Source organism: Halyomorpha halys, unplaced genomic scaffold (assembly GCF_000696795.3).
Source record: "Halyomorpha halys isolate HHAL.00 unplaced genomic scaffold, Hhal_1.1 Scaffold111.1, whole genome shotgun sequence".
Classification (NCBI taxonomy): Eukaryota; Metazoa; Arthropoda; class Insecta; order Hemiptera; family Pentatomidae; genus Halyomorpha; species Halyomorpha halys.
The window spans coordinates 1,078,434-1,090,547 of record NW_027109684.1 but is presented as its reverse complement, the minus strand read 5'-3'; the positions used below and the strand labels follow the sequence as shown (position 1 = coordinate 1,090,547).

At 31.7% G+C, this 12,114-nt stretch overlaps 1 protein-coding gene across 11 annotated transcripts in view; it reads left to right on the top strand.

The window, feature by feature from the left end:
• The window catches only part of CASK (peripheral plasma membrane protein CASK), a 934,116-nt gene that overhangs the window by 316,467 nt on the left and 605,535 nt on the right, over positions 1–12,114 (top strand). For all 11 annotated transcript variants that reach the window (XM_067047816.1, XM_067047817.1, XM_067047813.1 and 8 more), the window contains exon 2: positions 10,929–11,041. In XM_067047816.1, coding sequence (XP_066903917.1) covers positions 10,929–11,041 — 113 coding nt within the window. The remainder of the gene's footprint in view (positions 1–10,928; positions 11,042–12,114) is intronic.

Below are 12,114 nucleotides of genomic sequence, written 5' to 3'. Positions count from 1 at the left end.
TAGGTGAAGGAAGGGTTTGCTGGAACTGATGAATCCTGAGGAACACTACTCCTTCGTTCTTTAAATAATTACACTTCTCAGTACATTATTGATTCCAATTAATCTACGGATCACTCCAGGAGGTAATGCAGTCCCAAGGGTGACTCAAGCGATTATTGTTTTCCCAATTTGTAAAGAATGCCGCAACTTTTAAAAGCAGACGCCGAAAATGTGATCTATAAAATCTAACGAAACTTTTAAACTTCAGAAAATTTTATCAACCAATAAAACAGCATGTAACACTGTTTTATTGGTTGATAAAATTTTCCAAAATTCGTCTCTGCTTGGTCTGAGTAATAATATCGATCATAGTAATCAGGGGGTCTCTTAGATCGCAAGACTTTAATGGTGTACGATTTTATGTCAAAATTCTTAAACCTTAAAACTCAAATTCTGATAAAGAGCTGGATGCGGGAACCTATTCTATCTTTTTATTTCTTACCTTGCCATGGTGCTTATCTTTCTTATATATCACATGTTACATAAAGAAATGTCTTTTGTTACTTGTAAATAGCATGTGAAGATGAAGATTGACCAGAAAAATAATTTTAAAAACAGTATTTTTTTTTTTTAAACAACGGTCTCGCTGAAATGAGAAGTTAGAATTTGGATATCATTTTGTGCCTTTTGTTGCGGCACAGAATTTTTAAGAAGTTTCCACCAAAGACATGTCTTCCACGTTAATTTAATGAGAAAGACATAAAAGAAGCCGATTTCAATTAGTTCGTCTCCTCTTGAATGAAGAAAACTTTTTATTTGACTTCTGCCTTTGCCGTGAGTACAAGTTCAATAATGAGAGGGGCATATTGAGACAACGCCGCTCATTAGGACTTCATCATTATTAATTTTGACATTTCCTCGCAATGTATTCTAGACGTTTTTTATATTTATTTTAAGTCTCCTTATCATATACTCTTGAGTATCAGTTATGCTTCTGTTACTGGCTGGTCTGGGTTCGATCTCTGCTCACAAATATTTGCTGTCCATTGTGCCTCTGTCCCTTTTGTGAGCGATGTAAATAAAGCTTTCGATTCTGTCGGCAAATGGAACTCCTTCCACATCGTCTGCGTCCTTTTACAGTATTGTTTAGTGTTTTCCTTCGATATAAACGTAAATCGGTAGAAAAGCGTTGAAATAATGATATGGTAATATCTACTTTTTTTTTTAAGTTTTTTATTTTAAAAAAAAATACATTTTGTAAAAAAAAAACTAAATGGAGAAGATGGTTGAGGGGGGGGGGGAGTGCGGTTAGTTTGATCTTCATCATGGCAATAAAACAAAACGTGTTAACAACCATCATTCAGAGAAACATAAAATTGAAAAGAAATAATAAACTAACAAATTTGGAAATATACATAACAATGAATTGAATAATAAAAAAAAAGATGAGTGATAAAAATGGAATTAGACAGTAGTAGATTGATAACAATGAAAGATGAAATATAATATTATATAGGTAAGAAGATATGTATAAGATAAGATATATTAACATATTCAATTGGCAACGTATCTTAATTTATTCATATCTTCTTACCTTTATAATAGTATATTCCATCTTTTATTACCAATCTACTTCTGTGGATTGATTCATATTACTTGATTTGGAATTTTTACTTCCGTTTCTATAAAGCTATTCCAGAAATTACTACAGTTCGGGTATTTAAGGGATTCATTTGTTAAATCATTTATTATATACTTTATACATATTGGAACTTTATACACTGTGTACTCAACGTGTATGTATTTTATACACTAGCGTGCTATGATGAGCTTTAGGGACCACAAATCCCATCTTCAAACTTCACTGCTCTTTATTATGCTGTGGTCTCTTAGATAAGGGGAGCCAATTTGCTGTGTTCCTGTAAATTGGCAGGGTAAATTTCACCTTAGAGTGAATTTCACTTTCCAATAATGAAAATAGTTCTTTTTGTGTATTTTACACGATTAAGCTGGTGTATCAAAATATCATAATATTTTTCAGTTTCTGAACTGTTCTCTGGTAGTGATTAATTTAATTTACCTCAGATCTTAAAACGAGGTTGAAGATGATAGAAGAATATCAAAACGATAAATATTGAATGATAAAGAATCTTCACAAAGGAAGGAGTTCTTTGAAAAGGAATATACTAACAGGTTAGGTAAGTTGAGATGTATATAAGAAGTGAATGGAAAAACGCGAAGTGATGATATCAACATTATAGTAAATTTTTTGGCAGGAAGGAGATTTTGTCGAATGATCAGGGTTGGGAACTCTTTCATTCATTCTTTTAACTCACTTTCGGAACCTTTAAAATGAATCCAATGAAGAAATTCATTAAATGATAGATGTCAGTTAAACTTACGGTATAATTCATCGATGGCCCTATAATAAGTAAAAAAGAATATCTTACGAAAGTGGATTTTTACCTTAGCTGGAAAAACTAACATAACTAGCATTGTGCTGTCAGGTTACATAATGCCTTATGTGTTACTTTTTTTTTTACCTCCTGTCTGCTCAGTTCTGACGTTGATGGGATGAGGAGAGGGGGAGGGAGGAGAGGTTATCTCATAAATAACCAATCTATTCTAACCTGAATAGGAAGGTCAAGTTTCCATTCCGTGGGACTGCCAAGAAATAAAAATCAACCCCTCTTTTCCTCTAGACCGTATTCGTACCGACGCCGCTGCAGGCTCATGTTTATTCAATTGATGCCTCAACTTCCTTGTCTAAAAGCAGCCTAGACTTCTATGTAACTCTTATTAAGTGTCTTTTTACATTAGAAGGTTACATTTTTTTTTTAATAAAAAATAAAGACCTCAAAATACCTTTAGGAGCCCAGCATATTGCGAGATTTATTATTTTAAATACAATTTAATTTCCTGTAACTTATTTTATTATACACCGTACTTCAACTCATTAGGGAGGACCACTAAAATAGTAGTAGTTACTAGATACTAAAGCAGGAAAATATAAGAAAATAAGGGACATGTATGGTTACGAAATGGCTTCTATCATCTAATGTCTGTTTACATTTTTAAGATATATATTTTGTCTAATACTTGAACACAATGATATCAAAATACACTTAAAATTCCATCATCTTTCACTTGCTCTTAAATATTAAAGTTCGCTTCAGTATAGGTTTTGTTTCAGAATAGGTTAAGTGGAATTACATTAAAATTCACATTAATTAAGTTTTACGGCCGTGAATGAATTTGGTCTTGAATTCTCTAAACAGGGCATTAATTATTTGTTTTTGTTTAATACAGTTTTATTGCCTGTAACTTATTGTATTGTATAACGGACTTCGATTTGTATTGTACGGTATACTTCGAGATATTCCTTCAAATACCAGTAGTTACCAAGAATTTTCTTAAGAAGTCAATATTTCATCTTTATGTTTGGAAAAGTTGTCGAAAATTTAAATTTAATTTTAAAAGATAATAACAGTTTTACTGGAGAGCCTGAGTGTAAAAGAGAAGATGTGAAAAGGCTGATAAAAAAAACGGGGAGATGTTACTGTATGAAAGTACTATCCTATCGTCTCAAGAGGGCAAACAGAAAACTTGTTTTCCCTCAGGAGGGGAATAATGAAGGGGAAACTGGGGGAAAGAGGTTGGGGCTGTAAGTGGCAGCAAACTGTGCTATGAAATAAATGAGGAAAATTGCTCAACTTTTGTCGTAGTGTGTACTAAAATAAAATAAGTAAATAAAGGCTTAGTGAACCCTATAGTTCGACGCCGATAATACTTCAAAGTTTTTGTTAAAACACAATCATTCTCTCTTACGTTTTGGCCGACTGTAGGACGCTTGACCTTCGTGTTAACACTGCCTTGGCTGGATGCTATTACCTAAATTTAATAGTTACTGTCACGGCTGCAGTCAAGAAAAAAAAAAGGAGAATAGAGAGGAAAATAGAGAATAATTTTTAGAAAACATCACCTAAATTCTTCGTTTGAATTTTCATTTGTTCTTTCTCTGATGTAAGTAAGCGTAGCCTACGTTTTGCTTCCGATAAAAATATATACATTCCGTCTTTTTTAATGAAAAAAAATTGTTACGACTTGTTTGTGTTATGATTATGAAAATCAGTCTACTTCGACCATTAATATTATTAAAAATGATAACTTTTACCGAAATTATTCAGAGATTTTTAATTTTCCGTAATAAACTTTAAGTAGTTTCTAAATATATTTACCTGTTTAAGAAAAATGAGGTTCGAAAATTTCTAAAAGGAATTTTAAAAAATGTCATATAGTTGTAAACTCGAGAATCCAATTCGATTCAATCGATTAATATTTCGATAATTATTTACAATTTTTTAAAAAGTAATTGCCGGTCTCGAATCTTGGTGCTCTGGAGATGGGCTGGATTATATAAAGCGGGTTGTTATTTTTTGATTTTTTTTTTAATGAATTATATCAAACCCGTCTTTCAATTTAATTAAAACCATTTTTTTTCTAAAATAGCCATCTACCTATAATAATAATAAAATATAAATTTAAAACATGTGAAAAATAGCAATTTACCTTAAAATAACAAATACTGTTATTTAAGGATTTGTCTTTTAATAATGGAAGTGCCCAGTGTATTCTCACCGATTTTAATCGAAATTTTCTTGATGATTTTGCATTTCTTTTAAACGTCGATCTATTTCATCCAATAGGCCCTGGGAGCTAATAAAAAAAAGAATAATACTTTCACTGTTTTATTTTATATCTCCAGTGTAGAAATGTCGATCGATTAAAGGTAAAATGTAAACGTCAAAAATAATTTTTTTATAAATATTTTACTTACTACATAAACTAGACTTATACATTTTTCACACTTAAAAATGTGACAGGTTTGGATTCAGCTCGGCAAGATACCTTTATGTAGTAAGTATCATCGTAATTCGTTATTGTTCCAGGGGAGTTCAAATCGTTTGTGTCTAGAAACTCTGTATCTCGTTATCAGCTGATCAGATTTCGAAGTTCTCGGACTCATTAGAAAGAGGGGAACTTTTCCTGTCTTTCCATATTAACTGTCCTACCATCATATTATAAATTATATTACCAAACAAAACCTTTTTTTTTTTTAGCTTGGGTTAGAAACCATAAACTTTGTCCAAAAAGTTAAATTTTTGAGGCGGGGAGGGGGGTGCCTCTGCCCCCCTAACGGCGGACAAACCCCCACTTTACAAATTATACAACTGTTCATTTAATGTATTACTGTACCCCAGGGATGATCCATCCCTGGACAACGAAGAGGAAGGTTTTGTGAGACGCACCACGGTATACCCGCCTGTTACGGACCTGTGTTCACCTTGGGACATACATGATCTGCGCCTTGCCGTGGAAAGGCAAAAAACTGGCCGTGCTCCAGGACTTGACGCTATAGACGCGGCCTAAAGAATGGTAGCCCCTATAATGAAGAAAGGCTTCTCGATATTTACAATGACTGTCTGGAAGGGGGATACTTTCCAAGAAGTTGGAAGATTGCCTCCTCTACAAGGGAGGGGACAGAGATAAGCAGCTCCTTAAGTCCTACAGCTTTATGTCTCCTCCCTGAGATGAGCAAGGTTCTGGAGCACCTAATCATGATCAGGCTAGCACCAGTTTGTATTGGATGGATATCGACCCCCTATGCCCTAGTTGTGGTGTTCCGGAGACTGCCGAGCACATCATCATAGACTGTAATCGTCTTTAATGCATTACGGGCCAGATTGCTGAGGGAAACCGGACTCTACGCCCTCACAGAGAACGACTTCCCTCAGCTAGTAAGCGAAGAAAACTACCAGCATTACAAAGAATTTGTATACGGGTGGAAAACAATTATTGGACCAAGCCACTTTAATATCCGTCAAAGAAGAAGACCAGCCCCTGAAATGCCTGCAGATGGAAGACTGGAAACTGATGAAAGCTATAAGAAAACTTAATGGTTCATTAATTGTAAATTGATTTATTAGCAGTAGTTTGATGATGGATATGTAACATCGAACTGCTGCTGCACACCTGTATTGCTTGTAAGGCTGGGAAAGGTGGAAATGAATAAATAAATCGAAATTGTATTACTGTAATCTACATGAAATCTGTAGATGGGATATATATTTTTTTTTAACAGGTATTCTACTTTTTCAGGCTATAACTTTTTTATTTCATCCATACTTCGTTTTTTTTCTGACTTTTCAAAATGTAAGTTTTCAATTATTCTCTTTTTGAAAAAATGTGTCTGTCTGCCTTTCGACACAGTTTTCATTTGTTATTATTTTTGTTTTCGTAAAATGCGTTCTTAATCAATTAAACTTAAATTTTACGAGCCATTTTTATTATTCTACCTTGTATGTAAAATAAAATATTACATCATGATCACTAAAACTTTTTTCTGGATTTTTGGAAGTTGATTGCATTAATTTTTTAAATTGTTAAGATGAAAAAACTTCCAATAGGATATAAACTCTTCAGTATTTTGCTTGTATAACATTTCCGGACATTATCCCATACTCATGCATCATGGTATCCACATATTTGTCATTTTTTCAATTTCCATTTTGAAATCATGTCGTTTATACACTTATAGTTTAAAATTGTTTTATAAGTGTATATATGATATGATTTGACACATATGTGGATGCAATGGTGCATGAGTATGTGATAATGTCCTGAAATAGTTTATATTGTATCTGGAAGTTTTTTTTCACCTCAACAAAATAAAACTTTTTTATGTAATAGAGCGATTTGTTTATTATGTTCTTTATAATTGTTTCAATGACCTGGAATTATTCAAAAAATGGGGGGGAAAATATAAAAGTCTTGGAATTCCATAAAAAGGTTTTGATAGACACACTGTACATTGCTCAGAGAAAGGCCTGTAGGACAGAATAGTACGACACCCATTGGCCATAGATCACACCGACACACCCTTACTCTTAGCTCTGGCTGGAACTAGGAGAGACTATGCCGATAAACCTCCTAGGAAGGAGCTCATGAAAAGTTACCGCGGTGAAGATATACACATTTGTCAGGAAGAGAATTTGTTGGCCGAAGAGCCACAATAAAACGCAGGCTTGGCTCGCCCCTACCATATTGCCGCCTTTTTTAGCCTGCTCCCTTCATCAAGCCCATATTTGTGGTACTATTATATCCGGCTTGTTTTCATTTGTGGAATATTTATTCCGCAATACAGGCTAGCGGTGTGTATCCAATTTGAGGCATTTCCTGATTAATATACAGATTCGTCAGACCGCAGTAACGCTGTGTATGTATCCCATGCCCTATAATAAAAAAAATATTTACAAAAACCCAAATTCACAAGAAGTGAAAAAAAAAAAGTTCTGAAACACTTTTTCGTATATAGGTAGGTTTTTTTTATTTGGGCTTGTTTAATGCACTATCATCCTTCCTGCAATTAAACTATTTAAATGGCGTAAATTATGTATTTTTTGTTCAAAATAAGACATTTTATTTATAAGCAAAATAATTTTACTTCTTCAAAACCAAAGAGAGAGAGAGAAACTTTGTATCCATACATAAAATGAAAAAAAAAAATAAATAAATATGTCCTCATAATCGAAAATTTTCATTCACATTTTGTGTTTTATACACACTTTGACGCAAATCCAAGACTCGAATGCTTGGTAAACAATGAAGTTACAAACTTCGGTATCCACGCGCTTGCCTTAGCTATTGCACTCTATCTTCATTATAAAAAGGTACAAAACAAGTAAAGTGAAATGGCCGTAAACGTAAATATGAACAAATTAGGTGCTAAATCATAGAAATAATACATAACATAACTTTTGAATTCAACTTTGGAACTTGAATTTGTATTAAATATATGTTAATGTAGCTTAACATGAGCCCCCGGACTGCGGCAATGTGGTAACCCCTGCTTTTAGTGGACTTAGCCCAACCCACTTACTTATAATGCCTTGTGGCAAAGGAAGGGCAGTAAATATGTAGGCTCTGTATATATTGTATTTGTTTTATAAATTAAATTAGGAGGTAGGGGAAAAAATAGCTTTCCAAACGTTTAATGTTTTTAGAAACTTACATTTGTGCTGTGTTCAATAAAAAAATAAACTATAAATATAGTTAATTGACTGGATTAAAAAAAAGAAGGTTTTTACACCGAATTGATAAAATTTTAAAATATATAATCTTAAGCTAAAATTAATTATTAAATCCGAAGGGCTGGGAAACTCTGTAATTAAAACACGGAGAACACAAACCTGTGGAAGCAGCACAAGCGCCCTTTAATTTGTGCCAAAAAACTGACACTCAACGGGTCGGACACAAATTCATGCCAACTTGTACCAGCCCATCCAAATAACTCATCCATAGACTTGGGCATGCACTAATTTGCCGTGGTTTGGCAAACGTGTAGAGGCAATTTTAGATATTGAGAAACAAATTTATCCGTTTGTCAGTATGTTATTAAATTTTTGTCTGACTTCGATCAATTTTTAGGGATAGTGTGGGTTGGTACATCGTTGGTCCCATATCAATGCTATCAGATTTCATCCACTACTTTCGTATACCTATTCCTTAGTTTATTGTCTTATCTTTTTATATTTTTTAAGTTTATATTCTTATTTAATTATTAACTCTTTAGACTGAAAATATATTTTTTGTTTTCTACTTTATGTATTATGTTACATTTATATTATATCTTCCTATGGACAAATATTCAGAGCTTATAGTTTCCATTAAGATTCCCACTCAACTTCCTAATCCTACCAGTATCTTTTCTGTCTTAAATCTTCACTTTACTTATTATAGAATTCAGGAGAGCATCTTTATTATTTCTATTTTATTATCTTATATTATTGACATTCATCCGTGTAACTAGCCGCTTGATTTTTTATTTTACCGTACTTCCAGCTCATTTGCTTCCATACTCTTTCTTTCTCTTAATTGTACAACATTTGTTGTTACTTCTACACATTATTATTTCACTATTCTTTACTCCAGTTATTTTTATGCGATTCTATCACTTATTTATATTTATATTTTTAGTGTATAACATCCCCCTTTTTATATAACTTTTTTTTATATAATTTCTATTTTACAACTTCATATGTATATTGTTACAGTGTTATCTTATTAAACAATGTTTATGTTTTGTTCTCATCTGGCCCTGATGAAGTTGTGGAACGTGGGGAGAAGTGTTGATTACTGATAAATAGTTTGTTCTACTATCTTTGTACCTTTTTTGACCGCCACCTGAACGATCTTCCTACTGTCAATTATTCACTGTCAACTAATAATCTTCTAATAGAAACTTATTTTATTTTGACACACCTATGTTTAAAAAAAAAAAAAAACTATATTCGTTGTACAAAAAGGAAAAATATTTTTTTTAATTTCACTTTATATTTTAAACTACAGAATTTTTTGCTAAGTAATAAAAAAATTATTGAAAATCTATTAGCAATTTTAATATACCATTAGAAAGCAAATACTGTACTGTCATTAGCAATTAGGGATGAGTTTCGAAATATAAAATAAATAATTATTTTATTATAAAATAAAACATATTTTTCCTTAGGATAGAGCTTTAAGGATACCATGTGTATTATAATAAAAAAAAAAAAAATATGGAGCATATCTCATGTCACTGTTGTGGATCCGCCAAAGTTTCAAGGAATGTGAATCTCTCGATTACATAGAAGAATTCTGTTTTTTATTACAGAATGAAAGTTATTTATTAATTATAGGATCTGAGTACTTGAGCCTTCCATTTGGAAACCCACTCTATATATCAGAGATTTTAGTGAATTTATAAAATCTTTTGCAGTACTTTTATTAAAACTATTTACCTATAAACTTATTTAGAATGATCCTGTTCTTCTTTACCTGATCCCATAAGAGTTTTTGGAATGGATGGAATTGATATATATCTTCCTACTTTCAAATCAAAGATTGTTTGATTCTCAGAACCAAACATTTTGAAGATTAACGTGCTAGAATGTAGAGTATGTTTAGAAGGAAAACACTCTGTGAGTTAATGACGAATATGTAGTTGTATATTCAATACATCTGGAAAAGCTAAAACCAGATGATCGAGCCTGATAAAAGTATTCTTTTCTATACACATTATTGAAGCTAAGAATAAATATTTAAAACACAAAATACTTTCTAATTCTGGTTTAATAGAAGTTGTTAAGTATTTTTTAAATAATCCTGCTATTGTTACTATGATTCAATTTAGGCTCTCTTAATTTAGTATACTCAATTTGTAGTAATGATTCTAAATATATACATGATATGATTATAAATATACTATAGTATTGATAATTATTACATATTTGACTTGAAAAAAATTGAATAAATTTTAAATTTGGTCAGAGTGAACACCAATCAGATTGGTCTACTCAAAATGATCATGCTTATGGCATGTATTGATTTCTCTTCTGAACAAAAATTATAATGCAAGGAAATAAGCAGTGAAAACAAGAATAATTTTCACATATTTATTAAGTTTTTGGGTCATAATGTAATTCAATATTATAAATCTACAAAAAATGTTATACATACATGAATTGATAATATGTGAATTAGAAGATGATCTGAGTTGTGGTCAAGAAAAAAAAAGTTGAAACTATTTTTTAATAACAAACATTTATTGCAGTTCTTCATCACAGGCTATTATTAATAAATAGTTGAAACTAATTCTTAATTGTTTTTCTTGATTTTATTCCAAACCATCCCTTTGTAAAAAGAAAATAAATTAATAAAAAAATTATTAAAATTTAAGAAAATTCAATTAGTTTCATAAAAATTTAATAAATTGTTTTTGTAATCTTGAGCATTTCGTTCTAAAGAAAGCAATAAGATGCAATTTATTAAATGGTGAAGCTAAATTATTCTATGCTATTTCACGATAATGTAGCTTCACCATTTAATAAATTGTTTTTGTTTTGTTTCAGGGGGCCTTTCAGTTTAGTAAGAAGATGTATTCATCGGCAGACGGGCCATCAGTTTGCTGTGAAAATTGTAGATGTAGCAAAATTTACTTCCAGTCCTGGCCTCAGCACTTCAGGTAATTTTTTTATTTTGTAACAGTGATCAAATCGATACTTCAGTACACTTGTTTATTTTGTTCAATTTTTACATTATGATACTATTTTATTCCTTGGGAAGTTCTGCTCCCAATCCAGAATTTCTTATGTCTACCTATTTATTGAAGAATCTTGAAAAGCCCTAACAACCACAAAAAGTTAAGTGGTATTGATTTGAGTTGATATTTGAAACTTTGTTTTATTGTTTCCTCAAACTATGACTTAGTATCGAAATATTCCTATTTGTTCATCATTTTCTTCATCATACAAAAGGATATTTAGTATATGGTAATAATTTCTATTATTACTTACCCAGATTCAGTTTTGCAGTGTAACACATTATGAAGATAATCCTTCAAAATTTTCCCACCTTTGTAATGGATATTATTTTTTTAAGTAGGTGCTTGTTTGGAAAAGTACTAAGTTTTTGAAATCTCTCTCTTTCAAAGCCAAACTTATAATTTACCAGACAATCATCTGGCCTGTTGTAAAATATGGCCATGAACATGGGTCCTAACTTAAGAAAAAAAAAAAGAATATTAACGTTTTGGAATGAAAAGTCCTTTGAATCATGTCTAGACCAAAAAAGATAATTAGGACAATTGTGATTCAGGAAAACTCCTGCAGAGGCTTTAGAAAAATTATTTAAATAAAATTTTAAATCTCTTTAAATAAAATAAAGTTTTTCCTATCAATACCTCTCCAAATTGAGTTAGAGGATTGGAAATTTATATTTAGATAGAGTTGGTGTTGCAGAAGTGCTTTTCGCGAGTCTTACTTTTTGATTTTCTTCTTAACAATTTTTTTTCAGTTTTTAAGCATTAATGTATGATTAAATCATTTCACATTTGTTTTTTTAACAAAATTGAGGGGGAAATAAGGCCTTAGCAGAGTTAGTCTCGGGAAGGTGTAAGGGGTATGACCTCACCGCCCCTCACACAAAGAATAAAAATAAATGAATGGAATATGGTCCGGGTGCGGTAAAAAAAAACTCAAATAGTAGATAATTATACTATTGTATTGACCCAACGTTTCGCCCCACGTTGCAGGGCTT